The following is a 25,766-nucleotide window of genomic DNA, read 5'->3' on the forward strand; positions in this document are numbered from 1 at the left end:
CTGCTCATGTGTTAGTGGAAAAGTTTGGTGACTGTGGCGACTTCGTTTCCAACCGCACGTTCTTGTCGGAGTTGAGGCCGTCTATATTTAGCACATGAAAAGAACAACAACTGTCAGCTGCTCTGCAAATGAGACATGAGGTGATTCACATCGAACTGAGACAACGTACAAATGTCAGAGGTTCAAAAGCCATTCAATTTGATGCAATGTCCTTTGCGCAGCCTTATCTGCTTTCCACCTCAGTTGATGCAAGTGTAGCACCCACAAAGTTTATGCAGAGTGAATTTAATAGTCGAATGCCATAATAACAGCAGTAGATTGGAAGTGTTCAATAACCAGTGTTACAGATTTGTTCAAAGTCAAATTTAAACTGTCCAAATGTTGACTTTCAAAATAATCTTGTATTTATTAACAATTAGCAAAATCTGAATGTTTTCAATTCCCAGTGCACCTGTTTTTTTGTTTCTCAGAAACCAGATAAAGAAGTTTTGTTTGACTTTATCATCATAAGTTAAACATATGTGAGGCTGGACAAAAGCGAATCAAGTAATTAACTTAGTGCACCGTCAGCAAACATACATTTAACAGTAAACAGTTGGTTTCAACCTCCGTGTCCTCATTGCCAGTCATATTGTTCCACTGCTGCTGCATTATGTTGTGTCAGGAGTATGGACACACATGTGCCTTCTGCGAAATGAAGGCATGAGTAGGCTGCTAGAGGAACCATGTCATGTTCCTGCAGCGCTCTGGCTTATCTGATGTGAATGTTAGTGTTAACATTCAGATATGACTGATAGTAAATGAATGCATTTAGTGCTGACATGGAAATTTGGTAAGTGTTTCCATACAGCAGACATCAGAGTGCAGCCATCTCATCTGAAAGCCACTGTGAAATTGTGTAACTACTTCTGAACCCCATCACACCATAAGGTGCGTGTGCGTGTGTATGCGTGTGTGTGTATGCGTGTGCGTGTGTGAGAACTCTGCTTACGTAGACACACAGTTCATTCCGTAAACAAGTGATGCACAAGCGGCGCCAGAAGCATCAACGAATCTGTTGTGAGTCAGGATATGGAGGCCCTGAGCGTCACAGGAAGCTGCAGCAGGGTGACATACATAAGGATCGCACAGGAAGACTTCAGTGTGTCTTCAGCCAGCCCCCATAAACAGCTGCGAAAACAGCGGTCTTCATGAGAACACAGAGGAGGAGGGAACGCGGTCGTTCTGACTGATCAGCAGCCCTCAGCACCAGCGTCTTTCCATTCTGAGAACCAACTGGAATCTACTAGTTGATAGTTCACTGCTTCTGGAGAATTGTCATTTCTGCGCCACATTTTCACCAATTACAACAACATTGTAAAACGGTGAGTCTGCTACCTTCGCAGTTGGCCCTCTTCAGAATAGAAAGCGAGTAACGATCTATAGACAGACACAGCTTTTTCCTTATTGTTTTTAAATCTCATTTTCTTTAGAATTAGATTCATTGTTTGACTTGTATGAAATATCAGTTGTTGTAATAAATAACTTCAGTGTGTTATAGATGATGTGAGATATTTTATTAAGTGTCTGTGAATGAATAACATACATTTAAACAAAATCGTAGTTTGCCTCAGAATTAAATCTGTCACATTTGAACCAGCTTTCACTCCTCAAAAGCAAGTTTTGCATGGAAATTTAGCACAGGATATCAGTGACTGTTGCTGCGGTTGAGCACCTTCCTGTATCAAGGCATTGTTACCAGGGTACAAATCGTGTGCAGCACTATGTGCGTTTTCATTGAATTAATTAATTATTATTTTTTTAATAAATCAAGACGCTTTTATAGTGAAGATATGCCAGTTTTCACTATACTCTCTATTACAAGCTTTTATTATGACCGTCTCTTTCAGCAACAGAAGACCTTTCGCATAAGAAAGGAGTCAAAGAACATGGGCACCTGTCCCATCAGATGTCGATCAAACCTCACAATCCTTGAGAATCCACCTGAGCGGGAAATAGAATGTAGGTTAGAGCTTAAAAATGCCAAGATGCAAAATAATAGCTAAGTGAATAAGTTCATCATTTTTAACCTTCTGTGTCTTTCTCTGTGCAGCCAACCAGGAAAGCATCATCGTGTCCCTCTACGACTACCCATCGTTTGGTCCCAACGACTTAACCATGTGTATGGGGGAGAGACTCACCGTCATGTCAGAGTATGTGATCTAGTTCATGGCTCCCCTGCGTCCTTGCTTCCATCTAGACATGTGCAATCAGTCACCAGTTGGTTTTCTCTGACAGTGATGGCGATTTTATGATGGTGAGATCCTCGACCACGGGCCGCGACAGCTATGTTCCCACCAACTACACGGCCAAAGTGACAAGCAGGTACATCACTGCATGCGGTTGAGTCTCATTAGTCTGAACTGTCTAAGAGAAAAAAGGGGGGTTTCCTTGGCAAGTGTGTGTGTGTGTGTGTGTGGGGGGGGGGGGGGGGGGGGGTTCCGTGTAGGTGAACCTTATTTCAGTGGAGACAGATGTTTGGAACAAGACTTCTATTCTGTCGAGTAGCATGACGTCCGCCCCTGCCTGCTGTAGTTTCACTCCTCCTCCAGTGGGGAATGTACTCTGATGTCGTTCCAGTGGATTTTCCAGCGCTAAAATCAAAACGCGCGTACATTGGCTGCACGACAACACTGTTTTGTCCCTTTAGTCGTGACGCTTTCTGTGTCCTTTAGGTGGCTGTTCACGGGCATCAGCAGGTTGAAGGCCGTGGAGCTGCTCATGCACTCTAATAACCAGACCGGCGCCTTCCTCATCCGAGACTCAGAGACAAACAGAGGTCAGAGGCTAGTCTCACGTTTCTGGTTTTTATTTACACGTTAAAGTCAAAGGAGTCATAGCATTCTATGTGGAGTGGGTGTAAATAGTTTCTTTTCAAGAGTTCCATTTTGGATCATTTTGCCCGAGAGAGACATCTCACATTGATTATTAGCAAGTTCATTGACGTTCAGGGATTAATTATTAAGAGCTGCAGTTTAACTGCTGTGTCTGTCCACAGATTGTTACTCGCTTTCTATTCTGAAGAGAGCCAACTCCTCGTACCTGGACTGCGTGAAGCACTACCGCATCACAATCCTCCAAAATGGCTGGGTCTACATATCCCCAGGACTTACCTTCGCCTGCCTGCATGACCTGGTGGGACACTATTCAGGTTTGTACTGATGCTTCATGACCTGTCTACACCATAGCTTAAAGCAACATTTTCTATATTATAACACTTTCTTTTTACCTAGAGGTTGCAGACGGATTGATCTGCCGGCTGACAGCGCCTTGCTTCATCCACGGTTTGGACAATGCTAGAGAGGCCAGGCCGGTGCCTACAGCTATTAGGAGGCCGACCCTTAACTGGAAGGACATTAGCAGGTGCGGAAGACTGTCTAGTCCTGTGTGGGACTAGTATTTGATGCATGAGCCCCAGAAAATGTCCATTCAGGCGTTTTATTTTGAAAAACCTGATTCAGTGTTGAGCACAGTCAGCGAGAGATAAGACTGTGATTACGCTGGCTTGTAAGGCTTGTGTGGGAGTGTGCAGCAGGATGTTCCCAGAAATGATAAATAATTATTCACAAAGATGAAAAGGTGTAACTTAAACCTAGATTGCAATATTTTAGCACTGGTTCATGATAAATCACACCTTCCGCTGTCTCCTCCAGGTCGGTGATCTTCAGAAGGAAGCGAACAGAGTCGGACAACTCTCTGGTGAGCGAGGGCCTGAGGGACGCCATCACCTCCTACCTGCAAATGACAGAAGGCAACGATCACAGCTGGGACACCTGATGAAAAAAAAAACAGGAGATCAGTCTGAAATAAAAGCACGACGTAGGGCACAAAGATGGTCAAGTACCGTCCTGCCTCCCCTGCAATTTAGACAAGCCGCCAGAAGATGTCGTCTGTGGCGTGGACCTGCGGTGGCAGGACGGCTGACACACTACAAGCTGTATATCATACTGTACATCGGCAGCAGCACGTTGTTTCTGTGTGAAAGACACAAGTAGGAGCTGTGAGCTAAAAACTAAAAGTCACTCAACTTGGTTTGGATGACTGCCTTTATCTCTGTATTTATAACCTAACTGGGCCATTTGAATGTAATAATATGTGAGTCTTTTCTATGTTAATTATACAGTGATATCCTATTGGAATCCAATAAAATATGTCGCGTAAATCTTCAAACCTTCGGGCTCGCGCTTGGTTTGCTGCTCTGCCAGCAGATGCCGCTTTGCTGCCTTCGCCAAACGATCAAAGCCCTTCACTTCCGGCCCGAGCGCTTCACTTCAGGAAGAAGAAATAATGGCGACGCTTGTGGGGTCCGAGTCCCCTTGTACCAGAGGAAATCCGAGAAATTGCAACGGCAATATTGTCACTACGTTAACGGCCAGTAAAATTTCTGGCCAGAGTTACAGCCGAGGGACACAGGTAAGAGAAGCGACGCGGGTTTAGACAGTGAAAGCAGCCGAAACTCGGTCGACTTGCGTTGGAAGTTAGCCCGAATATAAAGACGTTGTTCTGGAGACCTGAGTGGACATGCAGCGTCGCTCGACTTCGTCAGCTTATGGTTGCGCAGCTAGCTTCGACATTGTGGGTCATTTTTAAAAGTGCATATTTCAATCATCGTTTGGAATTCAAGTGAGTGAAACGAGTGGATCTTTTGTTGTTAGCTCCAATTTAGCTAGCATTAGCTACACTCCAGAGTAACAACGACATTAAAACGCTTTCAGGTGGACGTTTGTTCTGTTTTGACTGTACATTGCGTCATTAATATTATTAGAAAGCCACTATGTCCTTCTTATGGGAAGCGCTAGAATCACACAGCTAACCAGGAGCAGTAAGGTTTGCCAGTGTTAGCTGTGGGCTAACGTTAGCTGGCTAGCTAAGCCAGCTGAGCAGCTCAGGTGATTACGTAACGACACAATAACTATCGTTTCCTTAAATGGCTCCAACGCAACAGCTGTGTAAAGAAGCTGATATTCGCAAGTGTATTTTTATTCCCACACAAGGTGACACTTAGCGGTAGTTGTAACTTTTGGGTACATTTGCACCGGTGGTTATGATCTAATGAAATCGCATGCTGTTTTGATTTAGCCAACACGTATCTGTTCAACGTTGTGTGCAGTCTGTCAGCACATGTCGCTGCGCAGTGTGCATTGTTTCTCTCATAGTTTGGTTACTTGATGTGTTAATAATTATTACAAGTGTGTAACAAAGTGGACCAATAATCACTCGTGTGTAGCAGTGTTGAACCCAGGCGCCGTTGTTCAGCTGCTTTTCTCCTTTGTGAATTTTACATTTTTACAATTGCAGGGACAATTTTGCCATTTGATTCTTGGGGTAGACTGATCTTCATGCATGATCTATTAATCCTCAATGTGTTAGTTGAATAAAACCCCATTATTGTGAAACATTTCCATGAAACCTTAAGTGGAAACCTCACAAGACTTCACTCTAATTGGGGAAAAACACTGGGTGCCTTGATTACTTTTATACTCTAGTTTTATCAGCAATCAGCTGAATGTTCTTTTTAGTTTCACTTGTCTGTGTTGCAACACTCAAGTCGTTCCTATTCTCTTGTCTTTGTTTATAACACTATCTACCTCTGGTTGTGTGTCGTAGCTCCCAGCAGGCCTCCTCCTGGAGAGAGATAAACGAGCCAAGTGGCATGGCATCCCTACTCTGCTGCAGAAGCTCTACGAGAGCAGCCAACCCAATAGTGACCTCTCCCATGCCCATAGCTTTCTTAAGGTAGTCACATAGCACTAGTCCTTTCAGAAATGAGGCTGTGAATTACCGCTGGCTTATGAATTTTGTGTTATAATATTTTGTCAGGTATTATCATCGCAGATCTCCATGGAGGCCATGACATATGTCACAGAGGACAGGAAGACTGCTCAGGATTCCACCTTCCCTAACACATACACCTTTGACCTTTTTGGTGGAGTTGACGTAAGTTTAACATTTGTGTTGACTCTTGCTTTCTAACTATTCACTTCGTGAACTGAAGTTTGTTACTCACGAATAATCATAAGTTGTGTGTAGGACAACTTACTGAGGCTTTGTATATATGCTCCCTGTTTACTGTACAAACCCCTTTGTTTTCCTGCAGCTGCTTGTGGAGATCCTGATGGGACCCACACTTACTATGCAGAAGAAAAAACCTAAAAGTAAGCTGGACTTTCCTCCTTTGCATTTTTTAACCCTAAAATAATTCATGACATATTGTGGCAATTACATGGTCTGTGTGTCTGTTCCAACAGTGAACGACGACTTGGTCAAGGACTGCCTTAGTGTGCTCTACAACTGTTGTATATGTGTAAGTGTCTGTGGAGATTCTCAGTCATCCAGACGTGGCTGTCTGGATGTTGATTTATGGCATCTGAACTTCCAGAAATACAAACCGTAATTATTGTACACACTTTCTTTTTAAAATTCATAGATGGAAGGGGTCACTAAGAGCCTTGCAGCCAGGGAAGACTTTGTTCTCTTTCTCTTTAGTCTGATGACCAATAAGAAGACCTTTCTTCAGACTGCTACTCTAATTGAAGATATTCTTGGAGTCAAAAAGGTCAGTGTTACACTTGGATTAAAACCAGTAGATGAACATTAAACCTTGTTAATGGTTCTGACTATGAAGTGCTATGAAGTCACTTCAGTTTGCATGTTTCAGATATTTAGTATCAGATCATCAATGTGACATAACCCTCTCTAAAAAATAACTATTGCTACAATAATAAAGATAGAAATGGATGCTGGCCATAATATATTTTTTCTAGTAATTCTAGCTATGATTTAAGCTCCACTAAAATTATTGTTAATTGACCTTAACATAATAACAAATTAAATGTGTTTTTGTTTCTCAGGAGATGATCCAGTTGGATGGCATCCCTAATTTGTCAAGTCTGGTGCAGAGCTTTGACCAGCAACAACTGGCTAACTTCTGCCGCATCCTGTCTGCCACCATCTCAGAACCTGACGTAGGAAATGATGACAAGCACACGTTACTAGCTAAAAATGCGCAGCAGAAACGCAATTCCAGTCCTTCTAGGGCTGAGGTCAACCAGGGTATGTAGCGTAGAGGACACACAGAAAGTATATTCATTACAGTAGCATTGGCCAGTAACTTAATTTATCACATGTTTTTTTCAAAAAGTTACCCTGCTCAACATCCCTGGCTTTATTGAGCGGCTGTGTAAGCTGGCCACTAGAAAGGTGTCTGAGGCCACAGGAACTAACTTCTTGCAGGAGCTAGAAGAATGGTACACATGGCTGGACAATGCTCTAGTGCTCGATGCTCTCATGCAGATGGCTTCTGAAGAGGCTGAACAGAGCAGTACAGGTGTGACTTGACATTTGTTCTACTAGTTGTTCAACTCTCTTAATCCATGTGAATTTAGATTAAAATAGAATTTTTTTCTTTGCACTCAGAGTCATCCGATGAAAGTTCCCTAACCACCAGCCCTTTGAGACACCGCCTGCCCCAGTCCATGAAGATCGTTCATGAGATCATGTATAAGGTGGAAGTTCTCTACGTGCTGTGTGTCCTCCTCATGGGTCGACAGAGGAATCAGGTGCGCCACGTTTCCACTGGAGATGCTGTCCAAGTAGACCAAGCCTCCTGTCACTGACCCCTGCTTTTTCTGCACAGGTCCACAAGATGCTGGCTGAGTTTCGCCTCATCCCAGGACTTAATAATCTCTTCGACAAGCTGATCTGGAGAAAATATACCTCTTCAAATCATGTGGTGCACGGGCAAAATGAGAACTGCGACTGTAGTCCAGTATGAACTTAGAATAAAGAACACTGTATTTGAAAATGGGCAATTTAATTTCTTTTATTTAACAAACACTCACTGTATTTATTTTCATTATGCAGGAAATATCTTTTAAAATCCAGTTTTTGCGGCTACTGCAGAGCTTCAGTGATCATCATGAGTAAGCAGTCACTAATTTAATTTCCCAGGGTTAAGTTATCAGTTAATTTACAACACGCTTCTGGGTTTCAGGAACAAGTACCTTCTACTGAACAGCCAGGAACTAAATGAGCTTAGTGCCATATCCATGAAGGCTAACATCCCTGAAGTGGAAGCTTTGGTGAACACGGACAGAAGCCTTGTGTGTGATGGGAAGAAGGGCCTCCTCACACGCCTCCTCACCGTCATGAAGAGGGAGCCCCCAGACTCGTCCTTCAGGTCGGTATTGTGCAGATTTTGACTTGGGAGATACAAATATATTTTTGTCTAGTTCTGCTTTTTATAGACTTGTTGTGTTTGTAGGTTCTGGCAGGCAAGGGCAGTGGAAAGTTTTCTCAGAGGTGCTACCTCCTATGCAGACCAAATATTTCTCCTGAAGAGAGGACTACTAGAGGTAGGAGAGTCACAAGTTGTTTCTCTCACAATGGCTACGTTGTACACAATTTTTAAATATGCTGCGTTGTGTCAATGAATGCACACTTACCATCTTTCGTTTTCTTTGTGGTAGCACATCCTGTTCTGCATCATAGATAGTGGCTGTACATCAAGAGATGTCCTACAGAGCTACTTTGATCTGCTCGGAGAGCTCATGAAGTTCAATATTGATGCCTTCAAAAGATTCAACAAATATGTCAACACACCAGAGAAGGTATGTACGCTGCTACTACTGCTCCTTTCCTGTACTGAAGTACCTGCTTCTAACGCAATATCGAAACCAAATTCAGCATGTGAGCAGAAATCCCTCATACCAACAGTGGTAGAGGTGTGATTTGCACACACAGGGCCTATTTGCAGGTATTGACTTGCCCATAAATTCCTCTTTTATACAAGCCAAAGCTGGTCCAATTTGGTCAGGAAACAGGACAAAGCAAACAAGTAAATCTGCATCAGAAAAGATGTGAAATCAAAAGATTAAACCCACGGGATCATTTTGTCCAGACATTATTCAGAATGAGCAAACGCCCAAAAACAACTGAAAGAAATGTTGTAAAAAATGACCCCAAATCAGAGTCTGATAAGTTCATACAAGAACCAGTCAGTTCAAGGTATTGCTGTTAATGGTGTTGTTACAGGGTATTGTGTTACAATGTACAAAATGCTATATTTGTCTTCTGTAGTTTCAGACATTTTTGACGCAAATCAACAGCTCTCTGGTGGACTCGAACATGCTGGTGCGCTGCATCGTCCTTTCACTGGACCGTTTTGAGAGCCAGACAGAAGATGTCAAAGGTAGACAAGCATGGAAGGTTTATGCTTATTGACCTGTTGGAGTAACACATGTTTGATCAATTTGTCTTGTGGGTTGATTGTTGGACTAAATAGATTTAGATGTTTTAAACCCATACAAACAAATTGTTTCTGTATTTTGCATATATATATGTAAAATCTGAGTAATTGTGGAAGCACAGAGTGACACACTTTGCTGACAAAATGTATCTGAGATGGCTCATGTCAGCAAATGTCAGTGAAGCACAAAGAATTAGGAAAACCTTGACCTCCTGCATTTTTTTCTTAGTTGTAGAGGTACTTTCTGAGTGCTGCCTCCTGTCCTACATGGCCAGAGTTGAGAACAGGCTGTCCTTCCTCTTCCGACTGATAAACATCATTAACGTACAAACTCTCACACAGGTCTCGTTTCATTTTCATTTTGTCATATTTAAAAAAAAAACATACAATCTCTCAGTAAATGTTGTTTTGATGAATACCAAATGTAGTAAAGATCATTTTAGTGTAAATGTATAATAATAATAGTTATTGTTACTCCAGTCTTGACTGGCTTCTGTTTGTGACCTTTGACTCTCCAGGAGAACGTAAGTTGTTTGAACACTAGTCTGGTCATCTTGATGCTGGCCAGAAGAAAGGCCAAGCTGCCTTTCTACCTTAACGCCCTGCGGGAGAAGGAGTGTGCTGAAAAGTACCCGGGTTGCCTGCTCAACAACTTCCACAACCTGCTGCGCTTCTGGCAGCGCCACTACCTCAACAAGGACAAGGACAGCACCTGTCTGGAGAATGTGAGCGTCTCACTTTTACCCCAAGCTGAGTCTTCAGGAAACACTTTGTGTTGCATATTCACCATTAAGCATTTTTTAGGTGTTGCTACACCTAAAGCTGAATGAAGCTCGGTACTGCTGAATGTCTGCTGCTCTGCACTGCACTTAGCCATAACAACTTTGTGATTTAATAGAGGAGAAATTGTGGTTGCTTCAAATTATTTAATTTGAATATCTATTATTTAAATGCTTATCTAAACATGTCAGTTATTAGTAAACAAAAGCCCTTATTTTATGTACTTCAAACATATTTACATACAACCTTTGTTGCCACAACCTGTCCTTAGATTGTTACTGACTGCTTTCTTCTGTGTTTCCCTCCTCAGAGTTCCTGTATCCCCTTTAGCTACTGGAAGGAGACAGTGTCAGTGCTTCTGGGCTCAGACAGGACTTCTCTTTGTGCCATAGCGAGCTACATTGATGAGCCCTTCATGGATCTGGACAGAGACCTGCTGGAAGACTGACCCCCAGCGTGTGCACCCGCTGGGTAGGACAAGGCGGAGCGTCGCAGGGAGCATGGACACCTGAAGCTGTTGATGACTCGCCTGAGCTGAGCCATCCAGAAAACTTGGACTGTGTCCTGGATGTGAAGGGTCGTCTGTTTGCTGACTGTACGTTTAGCACGGAGGATGTACAGAGGTGGGGGGTGTAAGCCTGTCATCTTCTAAGTTATTCCTCTTCACACAAAAAACCCCAACTCTATGCCCACTCCAGAGCACGCACATCATATAACAGACAATTAAGGGACTGTGATTATTACTTGCTTTAGGTGAAATTTACATAGAACATTTTTATACCCTATACAAAAGTATATGATAAATCTGTATGTAAACAAATTATATGATGGGGGGGTACTTTTCACATGGACTTTAAAAAATGGCCATTGTTTACAATGACACCCTGATGTGTGTGCCAGTGGTCACAGGGTTGCTATGGGTCAGCAGCCTCACTCTCCCACTACCTACACGCTCTCAGTCCATGCCGCTCCACTGCCTGACCTGTGGAGCTGTCGCAGGGGGGCTTCTCAATGAAAGTTATTTTCATTTAACCAACATGTGGGTCTGTTTTACTAGGTGGCTACTGTTGGTCGGTGCGTTCTGGCTCTATTTGGCTCATATTTATCTAGGTTGAGGAGTGGCTGACACGTTTCACGAATCACACAGGGCTCCTCTCACCTGAAACCTTCTACTTTATTGTGGCTTCAATGGCTTCACCCACAGACTCGGTCTCTCTTTCAGGTCTTTTTGCTGATTTATTTTTTTTTGTCTTGTTAAAACAGTGACTTTTAGCTGTTGAACTGTAGAATAAAACATTGCACAGATTACATTGTTTTATTGTTTATTATATTTTAACACATTTGTTGATTAAAATATTGTTTTGTAACAGCATTTGTATCCATTTTGTGAGATGTTCTGGGAAGAGAATAAACTATGCAGGCTCTAGTGTTAATATATTAATTTCATTCTAACACTCCTCAGTTTGTTTTAAGGATCAGCACCGTGATCATATTTCAAAGTCTCTTTCTCTTTCACCTGTGTTTTCTGAAGAGCTCTAAACTGGGAATGACAATCGTTTTGCTTTTTTTTTTTAATTCTATATTTTCTTGGCGATTCTTTGCTGCGTTGATGTGTCCATGGCCCAAATGTGCTGTTCTGTGGGTGGGAGGGATGGTAACTCAAACAGTTGTCTTAAACTGAGGCGCCCCAAGAGAAGTTCAAATAAATGAGCTACCTCATACTTGTCCTGACACCAGTCAGATCAAACCACTTCTAACGCGTGTACAGATTTATTCCCAGCATGTCAAAAGTGGTGTGTTGACGTGATTGTATAAGGGCATTTCTACATTTGGGCCCTTGTTCTTATTGGTTGCTAGTGCTAATGCATCCTAGGTAATGCAAACACACTTCTGAAGCCTTTTTGTTGCTAATTAGCCAGAACTGTTTCCTTATCTTCTAGCTTTCGTTCAGCATGTCTTAAATCTCTGAGTGTGCACATATTAGTGCTTTGCGTGAAGTTATTGCAAGTTCACTTTATAAGTGCTTCTCTTACAAATTCTTCATCAATTTACTGGATGCCTGAAATAACTATAGTTTCTTAAAAAATAATTATCAGGCTGTACCTGCAGTGGTATTAGATCCTTAGCACTGACTGTGTATTAGGATTAATCTGAACCATTTCTTGACAGACCAAGTTAAAGAACTGTAGGTGATGCCCTTTGACCCCTCTAGCTTTATAATATGAGCGTCTGAGTTTTCCCTTAACAGGATGCACAAAGCAATTGTTTTCTAATAGTTACATAGTATGTGGTGTGATGCTCCTGGAAGGCCGTGGATTTGCTTAGGAAGAAGTACAGTGTTGTCCTCTTGGCCAAGAACATGCTGCAGTGTTGAATATGACACATGGACGTTTGCCTGTAGTTGTGTGTAATGTGTGGTATGATGAGGATATTATGGGTTTTATTTACAGCACATGCAAAACTCAGACCATGTGGTGCTTTTTTCTTTTCATCACATATGATTGTATCTCAAATCATCAGGATCAAATGTTGAAAAGGATTAAAATGATTGTGACCATAGATAAAAGGGTGTGATATCATCAGGTCAATACCATTAATTCAGTTTAGGTAACTGTAAATGTAAATTGTCATTGAATAAGTCGTACAGAAACTCTTATGGTCGTGTAACAAATCCACCTCTGGACACTTGAGTCTTAATCTCTTGTTATCTGTTCGACCAGAGCAGGAATAAAAAGTCATGTTTTCACATTCAAGCACTTCTGTAGCCAATCCTCACCCTCGTGTTAATCCTCTAATGCTGGTACACTTAATTTTCCTTATTTAACAGCTGTTTGTCAAAAAAATAATAAAGTCTTCTTTAGAGCCTCTTTTGCATTTGTCTTTATCACCTATTCAGAATGGGAAAAAAAAGAGAATTCCAATAGTGTTTAAATGTTGTAGCTTTTATTTGGGCGTGTCCATACAGTCCATCGCAGCTGTTGCAGCTGGTTGACCGTTCTTGTTCTCACTGCATCACTCAGCAAGCTGAAATACATCAGACAGTTCATTAGCAACCACAAACACTAGGGACGATGTGAGAAAGTGATGCAGGGTGGTCTTAAACGGAGGAATACATGCCGCTCTCCTCAGGTTGGTCAGGCCTCTGTCAACCTCATTCCATGTATTTACCAACCTTGGTTCCCTGGTCGCGGGTACGTATGCGGAGCTTGTTGACCTGCGACTCGGCCATGTCGGCCCGCTCCTCTGCGTCGTCGAGCTCGTGCTGTATCTTCCTGTACTTGGACAGGTTGGTGTTGGCCTGCTCCTCCTGCGGAGATGACGGCCAGGGTTAAAGTAAAGCTCAGGCTCCTCCGCTGCAGGGTTTACTCCCGTGAACAAACTCACCGCTTCTTCGGCCTGTCTTTTGTAGCCTTTCACCTTGGCCTGGAGTTTATCGATGAGGTCCTGCAGCCGAGCCAAGTTCTTCTTGTCCTCCTCGGCCTGCGTGAAGCAGCAGAGTGAGGCCTTTTTCTTCAGACTCTGGATCCAGCAGCAGCTGCAGCAGTGACTTACCTGATAGGAGAGCTCTTTGATTCTCCTCTCATACTTGCGCACTCCTTTCTGATACTCCTGGCTCTTCTTCTGCTCAGAGTCCAGTTCGTTCTCCAGTTCTTTGACCTGAACAGGGCGGCACATCGACCGTTACAAGCTGCCAGGATCATCAGGTGGGTCATTGACTACATATGCTGTGATTGAATGTCTCTCACCCTGGCCTCCAGCTTTTGAACCTGCTTTTTGCCACCTTTGAGGGCAATCTGCTCAGCCTCGTCCAGACGCATCTGCAGATCCTTTATGGTCTGCTCCATATTCTTCTTCATGCGCTCCAGATGTGCACTGGTGTCCTGCTCCTTCTTCAGCTCCTCTGCCATCATGGCCGCCTATACATGCAACATAAGCAGGAGCTCTATGAAGGTTGACTTTGGGTTAGCTGCTAATGTGAGCTTTGTGTCCCTGGTGTCGTACGTCAGTGATGGCCTTTTTGGCCTTCTCCTCTGCATTGCGGCACTCCTGCACAGCATCGTCCACCTCATTCGACAACATGGACAGATCACTCTCCAGCTTCTTTTTCTGGTTAATCAGCCCAGTGTTCTGGAGAAAGAGGTCGAGGAAAGAGTCCGGTTACTTTAGCTGACAGCCACAAGGTGAGCTAGTTTAGTGGTGCACGTGCACTGCAGTCCAGATGTAGATGTAACCGTCTACCTGAGAGTGCAACAGATTGACCCTCTCGGTGGCTTCAAGCAGCTCGTGCTCCGCTAGCTTGCGCGAGCGGTCGTTCTGCTCCAGCAGGCCCCTGAGCTCCTCCACCTCCGCGGCCAGCAGGTTGTTCCTGCGCTCGGTCACGGCCAGCTGCTCCTTCAGCTCCTCGTTTTGATGAACGGTCTCGTCCAGCTCCAGCTGAACGTCCTGGAGAAAGGTTTCGTCACATGAGAGACTAGCCAGACAAAGTCGCAGCGCTTTTTCCGCTGGACGGACTCACTTTGAGCTGGATCTGCAGGTTTCTCAGCAGCTTCTGGGACTCCGCGGCCTGTCTGTTGGCATGGTTCAGCTGCACCTCCATCTCATTAAGGTCGCCCTCCATCTTCTTCCTCAGGCGCACTGCCTCGTTGCGAGACTTGGCCTCGGCATCCAAGGTGGCCTGCATAGACTCCAGTGTCCGCTGGTGGTTTCGGCTGCGGGTGCGATAAACGGGTAGAAGGTTCAGCAAACTGTGGAGAGCAAGTACACATCCGTCGTGGTGCAAACAACTCTACCGAAGGTTGTCGATTTCCTCATCCTTCTCCGCCAACTTCCTGTCCACGTCTGCCTTGATCTGGTTCAGCTCCAGCTGGATGCGGAGCGTTTTGCTCTCCTCGTGCTCCAGGGCGCCCTGACACACAGACACAGGAGCCGTATGGTCGGACGTGTCCCAAAGAGGAAGAGCATGAGACGACCCAGCAAACCACTCACTTCCGCTTCCTCTAATGCAACTTGGATCTCGCTCTTCTCGGTTTCCAGCCCCTTCTTCATCTTCTCCAGCTCGTGGATGGTCTTCGCTCCCTGACTGATTTGATCAGACAGGTCAGCGATCTCCTCTGGGGAGCAGAGATGGAAAGAAGTTGATGTGCCTGAAGCAACCGTCGACCTCCACCTGTTCCTGACATCTGCATGTACGATACCTTGGAGGTTCTTGTTCTCTCTCTTGATGGTCTCCAGATGGTCCAGGGTCTCCTCGTAGGAGTTCTTCAGCTTGAAGAGCTCCGTGCTCAGGCAGCGCGACTCTTTCTGGGAGGTCTCGAGTTCGCACTGACACTCTTCATACTTCTGCTTCCACTCAGACAGCACCTGGAAGAAACGGAACCGATCCCAACATTAGTTACGACGGCTGTGTTCGAAGAGGAGCACGCAACCCTCTTCCAGCCGTACCTTATCAAAGTTGCGTTGCTTTTTGTCCAGTGCAGCAGCTGCAGCATTGGCGCGCTCCAGGTCAATGACCAAATCCTCAATTTCTGTCTGGAGACGGTGCTTGGTTTTTTCCAGGGAGGAGCACTTGGCATTGGACGCCTCCATCGTCTCTTCAGCCTCCTGCAACCTTGTCACCAGCTTCTTCCTGATGGAACCCAAAGGAATTAGTGGCTCATGCCGTAGCATCAGTTTGTGTTGGTGTTGGTACCCACACTTACTTGGCCTCCTCCAGCTCCTCTGTCCTCTGGATGGCGTCAGTTTCATACTTGGTCCTCCACTGAGCCACCTCCACGTTGGCCTTGGACAGAGCCCTCTGCAGCTCGGCCTTGGCCTCCTGCTCCTCATCGTACTGCTCTCTTAGGAGATCGCAGTCGTGTCTGGACGACTGCAGAGCGTGGGCCAGCGCATTCTTTGACTGTAGAGACCGGTGACAAAAGAAGGGGAGGAGTGAGGTGACCTGGCTGAGCTGGAAACGAATCCTCTCCATGATCACCAGTGACTGACCTTGTTCTCCTCCTCCAGCTGCTTCTTGAGCTCCTCGACGTTCTGGCTGAAGGAGGTCTTGGCCCGCTGGAGCTGGGAGACCGTGGACTCTCGCTCCTCGAGCTTCCTGCCCACCTCGGCTGAAGAGGAAAAGCTACTGTTTAACCAACCAGTCTGTGAAAGGCTTCCCACTAATGCAATGGAAGGTGCTGCACTCACCGCTCTCAGCCTGAGCTCTGGCCCTTTGGGTGTTCGCCTCGTTGAGCTGCCGCTGAAGCTCCTCGCTCTTGGTCTTGGTTTCGCTCATCTGGTCTTCATACATGCGACACGTCTTCTCCAAAGTGGCCTGCCAACAAAGAGACCCCATATTAAGTCAAGTGAGATCTCTTGGTGCATTAGTTGCCCATGCTCTCCGTGCACCTTGCTCTTGGAAAGCTGCTCCACCGTGGAGGCCAGGTCATCGGCCTCCATCTTGGCCTCGCTCCTCTCCTTCTCCAGCTTCTGCTTGACTCTCTGCAGGCTGTCGATCTGCTCGCTCAGCTCCGCCACGCTGTCGGCGTGCTTCTTCCTCAGGGCGGCCGTCGTGGCCTCGTGGTGCAGCATGGCCTCCTCCAGGTCCCGCCGCAGCTTCAGAAAGTCGGCCTCCCTCTTCTTGTTGATCTCGATCTGGGCGGAGGTGGCGCCGCCGGCCTCCTCCAGGCGCTCGCTCAGCTCCTCCAGCTCGCGGGCCACGTCGCCACGCTGCTTCTCCACCTTTGCCCTGCACGCCCGGTCGGCCTCCAGCTCCTCCTCCAGCTCCTCTGTACGAGCCTGGAGGACGACGGCGGTTGCTTATTTTGCCAAGAGTCCCAAAGTTCCACACCTGCTTTAGCCACTAACCTGCAGCTCTTTAATTTTTTTCTGGAGCTGATTGACCGCGGCCTGCTCATCTTCGATCCTTGTGCTCATCTGATTCATTTCAAAGTCTTTCCTTATGAAATAGAAATGGTGTTGATTGTTAATCGTGTCTTCTCCATAGCTTTAAAGTGAAGATGACCTTTTTCTGTGAATACATACTTTTTCATCTTCTCCTCAAGTTGCTGCTTGTCATTCTCTAGGTCCATGACAGACTCCAAGGAGAGTTTCAGGTCTCCCTCCAGCTTGCGTCTGACCCGTTCCAGGTCCATACGCAGCTTCTTCTCTTGTTCCAGGGAGCCCTCCAGCTGATTGACATTAAAATGTACCTTTATCATAATATACTAAACTAAATTACATTCATATTTGCTTTAATTAACACTTACATCATCTACTTGTTGCTCCAGCTTTGCCTTTGCCTTGGTCAGAGTGTTGACTTTGTCTTCCTCTGCCTGCAGGTCATCCAGAGTCTGCTGGTGAGCCTCTTGGAGAGCCTTCTTCTCTTTGGTTAACTTTAGTATAGTTTCATCCAGAGCTGACATTTCCTCCATCATATTCTTCACCTATGAGCCAGAGGAAGACGAGACATTGGAATACTGCGTCTTGCGTGCACAGTGGCCTTTTAGTGCCCTCTGGAGGAAACTCGTGTGTCTTATTTTCAGTGGCTCTCACCTTGTTCTCCGTGGCGTGTTTCTCCTTTTCCACCTTGGCCAGGGTGATCTCTAGATCGTCTATGTCCTTCTTCAGCTCGGCACACTCGTCCTCAAGCTTACGTTTCTTTGCCAGCAGGTTGGAGCTCATCTCCTCCTCATCCTCCAGTCTCTCTAAGAGTTCCTTTACTTTCGCCTCCAGCTGGATCTTAGTTTTGATGAGCAGGTCACAGCGTTCCTCTGCATCTGCCAGATTATCCTGCTCCTGTGTGACAGATTAGAGAAATCCAGTGCATTCATTCACTACTATGAATGTTCTAAAATCCAAATCTATAACTGTGTGAGAGTTGCCACTTACTGCCTGGAGCTGAAGAGAGAGGTCATTCTTCTCTTGGGTCAGGCTGACCTGCCTCTCTTCCAGCTCTTTGCGTTTGACCTCGGATTTCTCCAGAGCCTCCTTCAGCTTGGACATTTCCTCCTTTAAGGAGATGAGTTCCTTCTCTGTGGCGGCGCTCTTGAGTAAAGGCTTGATTTTAAAGAAGAGCTTCATCCAAGGCCAGTGTTTGACTGCATTGAAAGCCCGGATGTTCCACTGGATGATCATCAGCGCTTCCCTGAAAACGGACATGCATGGAATTATTAATGAGATGAGGCATGAGGCATGTTATGCTGTGTATTCTTCCAGGTCACAATATAAAATGATAAAAAAATAATTATCACTGGGATCCTCTCCCATTTTGTCCTTCTCCTTTGCTCTTTATTTTCTTCATTCTTTTAAGCCCATCTTTACTTTTCACTATCTGAGTGCAAACGCACATTTGTTCTTTTTGTCTTTGATGCTGCTTCAGATGTTTCATAATTGTGCCCATCATCAGGGTTACTAGTGAGTCCACCGTGTCTCTGGTTGATGGTGTCTCACAGCCCTAAATATGGATCCAACAGAATGGTCAAGGACTTCCTGTAAGTGTTTGCGTGAACTTTGGGGCGGGAGGTGACCGAATGAGGGTGTGTGGGGAGCTGCTGCGTTTTTGACATGACTCTTTACTGGGTGCCTCTCAAAGGTGAGCGTCTGTGTTTATTTAGAAACTAAAGCCCTCAGTCCGATGGTCAGCTTTAATCCTCCGTCACCCTCCACATATCCCATCAATGCACCCACTTAGAAGTACAGGCGCCGCGGACAAAAGGGGCCAGGGGCCACCGGGCGACCGGGGAGGGGGCCGGGGGTTGTATTTTTAGGGAAGGGCCAAGCAGCTGCCACTTGACACATGTCGCCACCTGGCTCTGAGGACACCGGCAGCATTGTTTCATTTAGAGAGAGTGGACGGAGAGAATGGTTAGAGGCCCCCGAGGGTCGAGTGTGTGTGTGCGTGTGAGGGGGATAGGTCACTCACTGGCGGTGGAGCCACCCACATGCCCGGTGACCATAAAAGGTCACGCACACGCCTCACACACGCCGAAACACTGCCCTTGCATGCCGCGCATATTAGAGCGAGGGAGTGAACACTAAGGTATAGAGTGTCACGCGCTGAAAAGCTCGCGGCCGATCATGTTGCTGCCGAACCTGTCAGAGCGGCAACTGGCGGGAGGCTTGTTTTCTCTGCGCTCACGTTTTCACCTTCACGAGCCGCGGGGTTCAGATGCTTTACCGGGAATGGGAATGGTGAAAAAGTGAAGGTCGGGGCCTCTTACTTCCGTTCCGTCATCTTCGACAGCTCCATTCGCATGATTTTGCCGCGAGCGGCCGCCTGCAGCAGCGTGAGGACTTTGGCCAAGCGCTCGTCCCTCAGCTCCTCTAAGTGACCCAGCAGGCCGGCTTTGAAGAACACCTACAGAAAAGAGCGGCTCGTAGGTCTACACTATCTATTAGCACATCTGACTCCACACACACCGCTGCCTCCCACCTTCGTGTGTCCGAATCTGTACTGGTTGTGGTCTATGTCCAGGGAGGCCAGCAGCTTCTCGGCAGCTTTCCTGCTGTCCACGAACGTATCGTCCGGGATGGCGTGAGGGTTCAGGATGCGATAGCTGAACGGACGAATGGGTTAAAGCCACTGCTACGTAAGCAAACGTGTCCCTTTTACAGTAGCTTGAGGTCCGTCTTACCGCTGCTTGAACTCCGCGTAGAAGATGCGGTTGGGAAAGCCCTTTCTGCAGATCCTGATGCCTTCCAGCACGCCGTTGCAGCGTAGCTGGTGAAGCACCATGAACGCGTCCATGACCCCTGCACAGAAAGGCTTTCAGTCGAATCCACTGCTTCAACCATAATAATCTAATGAACTCTTATGTCGCGATGAGGCTTCTGAGCGGCACCTGGAGTCTTGGTCTCGTTGGGGATGATGCAGCGGACAAAGTGAGGCTGGGTGCTGCGAAGGTTGGTCATCAGCTTGTTCAGATTCTCCTGCATCATAAAAAAGGTTGACGCGCTCAGAACCTCAGAACCACGTACGCGCAGAGCCTTCACGCAGCACATTTCATACCACAGTACCTCGTCTTTCACACGTTGCCCTTGGTGTCAATGAGAGAGGAGCCAGCACAGACTTAAAGTGATGTTCATGTGATCATTGCCCTAAACATCACTGCAAGTCTTAACTGTCTCCATCCCCAACGTCCAGCGGCACCGGCACCAGCTCCCACCATTCAAGGAACCACCAGTGGTTTATGATTCTGTCTACGGTCACATTAGTGGAGATGTCAGTCTCACCTTATGAAGCTGAGACACGGTCTGGAACGACGCTGCCTTCTTCCTCTTCTCTTTGGCCCCGGTCTTTTGTTCGGACGCTGTGAGGTAATGAGCGGACCCGTTGGTTGGACCGTCCTAAACTGGGCTGGGATCTTTCTAGTACGATGCCGTTCACGGTACCTGTGTCCGAGCCGATGTAATTTTCGTACAGCGAGGCTAACAGCTTGTTGGCGGACTTTTGGAAACACACCACCACCGTCTCGTTCAGTGGGTCCTTGTTCTTGTCCAGCCACCCGATGATGTTATAGGGGACCTGAAAAAAGCATTGTGGGCGGATATTGTGAATTTAATCGATTGTGTTTCATTTTCCACCTCGGAGGAACACACGTACCACTCCAGCGTAGTGCACCAGCTCAAAATGGGTCTCGTACTTGCGCTTCTTGTCCGGCCGTGGCTTTTGGAAATTAGGGGACTTGCCAAGGTGATTATCATACAGCTTGGCTTTGAAGCTGATGTCTGTGGCCTTTGGGAACATGCACTCCTCTTCAAGGATGGACATGATGCCCAGAGGCTGGAGGACGAGCAGCATCTCAGTTTAGTATGTCTCCTGAAAACTTAGATTGGATTCAATTTGCCCTTTTTTGTACCTTTTCAATGAGGTCAATGCAAGCTTGAAGGTCCAGGCCGAAGTCGATGAAGGTCCATTCGATGCCCTCCCTCTTGTATTCCTCCTGCTCCAGGATGAACATGTGGTGGTTGAAGAACTGTTGCAGTTTTTCATTGGTGAAATTGATGCACAGTTGCTCGAAGCTGTTCAACTGCAACAAAAGCAAAAGGAGATTCAGGGGCGGAATCGCAATTCAGAGTTCATCCTGCAAGACTGCAAATTCACCGACGCGAGGAGAGAACGAGCTGTAAGCAGAACCAACCCTTCGCTTCTATCTCCATTCATTTCAATCCAGGCAACTTGCAGCACAGACGAACTTACTTCAAAGATCTCAAAGCCGGCGATGTCCAGGACCCCTATGAAGTACTGGCGAGGCAGGGACGTGTACAGGGTCCGGTTGATGCGTCCAACCAGCCACTTGAACATGCGGTCATATGTAGCTTTGGCCAGAGCGCCGACGGCATAGTTAACCTACAACACCCACACACACGAGCTGTCAGTCACATGTGTGGCCCCTGTTGCTTAGAAACCAGATTCTAGTGCGCGTTGGGCCGCATGTGCATCGATCGACTGAGGATCAGGAAGCTGTGCCTCATCAGTATACTGGTCATGAAAAGACCCTGAGCAGTGAATGCCTGAACCTTTTACGACTCGACTTCATATGTGATTCTGCCGTGTTGCCTATGTGTCCAGTTACGCCTCATTTTACGCCTCATTAAACTAAACATTTTCCTACCTGTTCAACATTCTGTCCTTTGACCACATATTCGTTCCCGACCTTCACCCTGGGGTGGAGGAGGCCTTTGATGAGGTCGGCTGAGCTAACTCCCATCAGGTAGGAGGCCTTGTCTGCACCTGGACACCAAACAAAATCAGATCTGCACATCGGCCTGCAGCTCGAACCTGCAGTCTTTTCTCGGACAAACATTAAGGCACCAGGTCTTACTTTCAGTGCCGTCGGCCTCTGCCTGCTCCTCGCGCTGCTTTTGCTTGAATTTCATGTTTCCAAAGTGCATGATGGCTCCGACTATTTTATAGCAGCCATACTTTTCATCTGGCAGAAAGCCAAGAATGTCCATCGCGTGCTGTGAAGAGCGCAAGATGATGTCATGTCACGGACTCGTCTCCTCGCATGCAGCTGGATTTCTCTTCCTATAGGTGATAAAAGCTCTCACATCGGTCGCCATTAGCTCCTGTCCGTCATCCAGATTCTCCACAGTGGTCACTCCCTGGGAGCAGAAGTGGTAGTCGTACGGGTTGGACGACACCAGCAGCATGTCTGCAAGAAAGAAGAGGAAGATCATGAGTCCTGCACTCGGTTCTGCATTAATAGAATATCTCAAGTGTCCGGAATCACAAACCTAACAGCTCTGGTTTCTTCTGTGACATGATCTGGTAGTATATGTGGTAGCTCCTCTCACCCGGCTGCTGAAAGATCACTCTGGATTTTTCCAGAAGATCTGAAAGTCAGAGGTGATAATATGAGACATTAAACAACAATTGCTTTAAAAGACAGCGTGTGGTTAATAACTTACAGATATCAATATCAGCGGAGGCCAGTTTGCCGGTTGGGCCAAAGTGGATCCTGATGAATTTGCCCTTTGGAAAAATACAGAGTGCACCAGGAAAAAATATATATTATAAAGATGAAATGGATTTAAATGTGTTTAGAGTGTATCAAATATAAGGAATTTGACAGGTACTTACAAAACGAGATGAGTTGTCGTTCCTCAGCGTTTTGGCGTTACCGAAGGCCTCCATGGCGGGATTAGCCTCGATGATCTGGTCCTCCAGAGTCCCCTGGAAGTGGAAATAAAAAGATACATTATTAATAATTATTAATTAATAATAATAATTATTATTAATAATACTAAATAATATTTGCATTAATCCTGTGTGCAGCTCTCACTTACCCCTGTTTTAGTGGCAGGGCCTTGCTGCAAAAAAGAGAAAATGAGAAGCCTCAGTGTAAAATCTCTGCAGGGTGATTTACAATGCTTTCACAAGCAAAGGGGACCAACAAAATTAGAAACTGGTTGTTAAAGCTGTGGTAAAAACTAATGACCACCGTGATTTATAGGATGAACACAGGGAGGAAAAATGAGCAGGAAACAAAACAGTCAAAAAAACAAAAATCAAAGCAAAGCAAAAGATAAGAGAAAAGATTTGAAGCCAAAATTACATGGAAAGAGAAACAAAAAATGGTCAAAAAAGGAAACGAAACAGCAAGGAAGCAAAGTGGAGTGGCTGGAAATGGCAGCACAACACATGAGGGTAAAGGCTCAGACATGAATGTAATCAGTTCTCACATTCACCACTGTGACAGTGAGTGAGGAAAATGTAGGGACGCGGTTTTAAAGGGAAGCGTTGAAGGACTCCTGGGGCCAAAAACAAGAGGAAAATGAAAAAAATACAGCAAAAAAGCTTTAAAAAGGGGGAGGTGGGAAACAAAAATACAGGTTGCCTGTTCGGCCTTACTCCTTTTTTGGCAGACGTTTCCCCAAGAGCTGCCACAATGGCAAAATACTGAATGACACGTTTCGTGTTGACAGTTTTGCCAGCACCGGATTCTCCGCTATAGGAGTGTGAAAAATGACAAAGTACAGTGAAAGCTGTTCACTAAACTGGTAGTGGAAAACAACCATTTTACTAAACAGAAGCAAGAAAAAGAAAAAGAGAGAGTAAAATATTTTAGCAAAAGAAAAAGCTTAAAAAAAAGGAAAAAAAACTTTATGTCACTTAAATACTTTAAGTCAAGTAATTAGGACACAGTTACTCACGTGATGAGCATGGACTGATTCTCTCGATCTGGAAAAGTGAGCGCAAATACAAGTTTTTACATTTGTGCACTTGTTGCGCGCTACCGGTGCGTTTGTTTCCATTCAGAACTCACTGCGCAGCATGTCGTTGTAGGCGTTGTCAGCGATGGAGTAGATGTGCGGCGGCGCCTCGGAGCGCCGCTTGCCTTTGTAGGCGGCCACCACCGGCGCGGTGTAGACGGGGAGCCATTTGTAGGGATTCACCGTGACACAGAAGAGGCCCGAGTAGGTCTGAGGCGCAATAACACGAACCCGCTTTGATCCGTCGCTTAAAACCAAGGGGATTAGTTCTGCTACAGGCGGATTGTCATTTCTCAAGCTCGCAGTTCACCCGCATTGAATTACTGGACGCAGTCATTTAATCCCAGTCATTATGTCTTTAACGGGCGCATGGAAACATAAACGTGGGCATCCAGTCCGTAAAGGGACACTCACGTATATCATCCAGGCAGCGTAGCGCCGGCGCAGGTTCTGCAGCACCGAGGCCTCGTTGAGGTGCGTCAGCATGGCCATGTCTTCGATCATGTCATACTTGGGGGGATTCATCTGCTGGATGTCGCCGTCCTTCACCGTCAAAGTCTGACGACGGAGGCGCGCGCGCGTATGAGGAGAGCGAACGGCTAAACGTTACGGTTAGGTTTTAGTCCGCGACAGTGACTCACCTTCCCGTCTTTGGTCTCAACAATGACTTTGTCACCCTTGAGCTCCTTGATTTCGATCTCGATGTACGCCTCTTTATCATCAGGGACCCAGGCCCGTTTCTTACCTGACAAGAGAGCAACAGGTGTATTTAGTCACGAGCTGATAGAAAACTGCGAAGCGCAACAAAGCCTGTAGACTATTATATTAGAATTATAATAATAATGAATAATAATAATAATTAACAAAATATATAAATAAGCCTAAATGACAAAAACTTGTGTTAACAATTTTGTTACAGTTATAAACTTTTAGTCCACTGTGGCTATGTGTGGTGTTCAAATTAAAACATTATATGGTGTGAAACTGTTTTGTATGCGTATTTATCTACATAAAACATATTCTTCATTATTTTTTTCACAATATTAAAGTTCTAGCAATATTTAGAATTGCAATTGAATTTGTAACCTAATTAATTTGCGTATTTAACCTTTGTAACAGCTGATTAAAAAGCCTTTATATCACATTTAAAACATTTACTAAAGTTTCTAATATTAATAGTAATGTATTATGTTATTAACGTGAATTGCCCTGTAAGGCTCCGTTCTTTGACGTCCTACCGTCAAAAGCCACCGTGTGCTTCGTCAGCAGCTCCAGCTCAGATTTGCGCAAAAACGGCGCCGCCTCCCCGAACTCTCTCATGTCAAAGCGCGACATACTGGCAGCTCGTTGCTGGGCCCCCGAATCCGACGCAGACGAGTTGCGGGATTCCTCTTGTGAGAAGACAAAGTGAGCGTTAGGGTCAGTAGCTCTCGATATGTTACAGCTACTCGTGTTTCCTCGATCCTAGATGGAAACAATGATTTGTGCGCAAAGAATCCCCGGCCTCCGAACGAGCGCAAAAGCACAAGAAACCTAACTCGTATTCACTGACGGCTGTCAGTCAAAGTAAAGAGCGTAACTTTACGCCTATAAATGCGGCCAGCGCTCTGCGAGGCGTTTCAGAATGCGACGGAGCCGCGCGTAAAATGCGCAGTGTTCAACCTACCAATAAAAAATAACGGCCCACGTTGTCCACTGACCTCAGGACGACCACAACGAAATGACGGCTTGGTGGGATGTGCCCTGCTTTATACTGTGCTCCTCAAGGTCACGGTCAGTGGACATTTGTCCCTCATTAGCATATGCCACCTCCTCCCACGCCCATTGGTGCCGAGGGCCTGTCTCAATTGACACAAAAGGAAAGCTGCGTTTTTGTCATTGTGCTAAACCCCAGCCGGCTATTTTTGTATCCCACTTATTTTATGCACTGTACACATTGCGAGGGAGTGGGAGAGAGTTGCATTAGGAGCATCTCTTCAGAGGGGAATTTTTCACTCCGTGGGTC

General features: G+C 45.9%; 3 protein-coding genes across 6 annotated transcripts; 2 read left to right on the forward strand and 1 right to left on the reverse strand.

The window, feature by feature from the left end:
- The first annotated feature begins 954 nt into the window (after nucleotides 1–954).
- On the forward strand, nucleotides 955–4,209 carry sla2a (Src like adaptor 2a). Of its 2 annotated transcripts, none has more exons than XM_055508685.1 (8): nucleotides 955–1,364; nucleotides 1,896–2,001; nucleotides 2,093–2,192; nucleotides 2,278–2,364; nucleotides 2,715–2,818; nucleotides 3,038–3,190; nucleotides 3,273–3,402; nucleotides 3,693–4,209. In XM_055508685.1, the coding sequence occupies exons 2-8, from the start codon at nucleotides 1,929–1,931 to the stop codon at nucleotides 3,814–3,816; spliced, it is 771 nt and encodes a 256-aa protein (XP_055364660.1). In that variant the 5' UTR covers nucleotides 955–1,364; nucleotides 1,896–1,928; the 3' UTR covers nucleotides 3,817–4,209. The 2 variants fall into 2 exon arrangements, with proteins under 2 accessions (XP_055364660.1, XP_029005931.1); XM_029150098.3 differs by having other exon boundaries at nucleotides 963–1,364; nucleotides 1,890–2,001.
- A 63-nt stretch (nucleotides 4,210–4,272) lies between these two features.
- trpc4apa (transient receptor potential cation channel, subfamily C, member 4 associated protein a) lies at nucleotides 4,273–12,933 on the forward strand. Its single transcript, XM_029150097.3, has 18 exons — nucleotides 4,273–4,452; nucleotides 5,647–5,775; nucleotides 5,860–5,976; nucleotides 6,137–6,194; nucleotides 6,288–6,343; nucleotides 6,467–6,595; nucleotides 6,891–7,092; nucleotides 7,181–7,366; nucleotides 7,456–7,598; nucleotides 7,676–7,807; nucleotides 7,903–7,961; nucleotides 8,033–8,218; nucleotides 8,303–8,393; nucleotides 8,508–8,648; nucleotides 9,118–9,229; nucleotides 9,516–9,628; nucleotides 9,805–10,011; nucleotides 10,377–12,933. Exons 1-18 carry the CDS (start codon nucleotides 4,327–4,329, stop codon nucleotides 10,512–10,514), a joined length of 2,325 nt encoding a protein of 774 aa, XP_029005930.1. The 5' UTR covers nucleotides 4,273–4,326; the 3' UTR covers nucleotides 10,515–12,933.
- Nucleotides 12,934–12,987: 54 nt separating this feature from the next.
- Nucleotides 12,988–25,508, reverse strand: myh7ba (myosin, heavy chain 7B, cardiac muscle, beta a). Of its 3 annotated transcripts, XM_029150094.2 has the most exons (43): nucleotides 25,428–25,508; nucleotides 25,000–25,152; nucleotides 24,403–24,506; nucleotides 24,176–24,319; nucleotides 23,815–23,971; nucleotides 23,702–23,729; nucleotides 23,400–23,496; nucleotides 22,835–22,858; nucleotides 22,629–22,721; nucleotides 22,457–22,520; nucleotides 22,283–22,381; nucleotides 22,097–22,200; nucleotides 21,868–22,006; nucleotides 21,658–21,776; nucleotides 21,243–21,392; nucleotides 20,902–21,072; nucleotides 20,646–20,825; nucleotides 20,435–20,567; nucleotides 20,276–20,352; nucleotides 19,885–19,972; nucleotides 19,678–19,795; nucleotides 19,476–19,599; nucleotides 19,264–19,400; nucleotides 17,933–18,188; nucleotides 17,597–17,839; nucleotides 17,311–17,487; nucleotides 17,087–17,232; nucleotides 16,910–17,000; nucleotides 16,451–16,840; nucleotides 16,250–16,376; nucleotides 16,052–16,170; nucleotides 15,766–15,962; nucleotides 15,509–15,692; nucleotides 15,262–15,427; nucleotides 15,053–15,177; nucleotides 14,857–14,972; nucleotides 14,583–14,775; nucleotides 14,306–14,509; nucleotides 14,069–14,194; nucleotides 13,813–13,983; nucleotides 13,451–13,723; nucleotides 13,239–13,373; nucleotides 12,988–13,090 (listed from the first exon to the last, which is right to left on the reverse strand). In XM_029150094.2, exons 2-43 carry the CDS (start codon nucleotides 25,094–25,096, stop codon nucleotides 13,079–13,081), a joined length of 5,898 nt encoding a protein of 1,965 aa, XP_029005927.1. In that variant the 5' UTR covers nucleotides 25,097–25,152; nucleotides 25,428–25,508; the 3' UTR covers nucleotides 12,988–13,078. The 3 variants fall into 3 exon arrangements, with proteins under 3 accessions (XP_029005927.1, XP_029005929.1, XP_029005928.1); XM_029150095.3 differs by lacking the exons at nucleotides 12,988–13,090; nucleotides 25,428–25,508 and having other exon boundaries at nucleotides 13,111–13,373; nucleotides 13,451–13,546; nucleotides 13,619–13,723; nucleotides 25,000–25,411; XM_029150096.3 differs by lacking the exons at nucleotides 23,400–23,496; nucleotides 24,176–24,319; nucleotides 24,403–24,506; nucleotides 25,000–25,152; nucleotides 25,428–25,508 and having other exon boundaries at nucleotides 23,815–23,902.
- Nucleotides 25,509–25,766: the final 258 nt, after the last annotated feature.

This window comes from Betta splendens, chromosome 5 (assembly GCF_900634795.4).
Source record: "Betta splendens chromosome 5, fBetSpl5.4, whole genome shotgun sequence".
In the NCBI taxonomy this organism is placed as follows: Eukaryota; Metazoa; Chordata; class Actinopteri; order Anabantiformes; family Osphronemidae; genus Betta; species Betta splendens.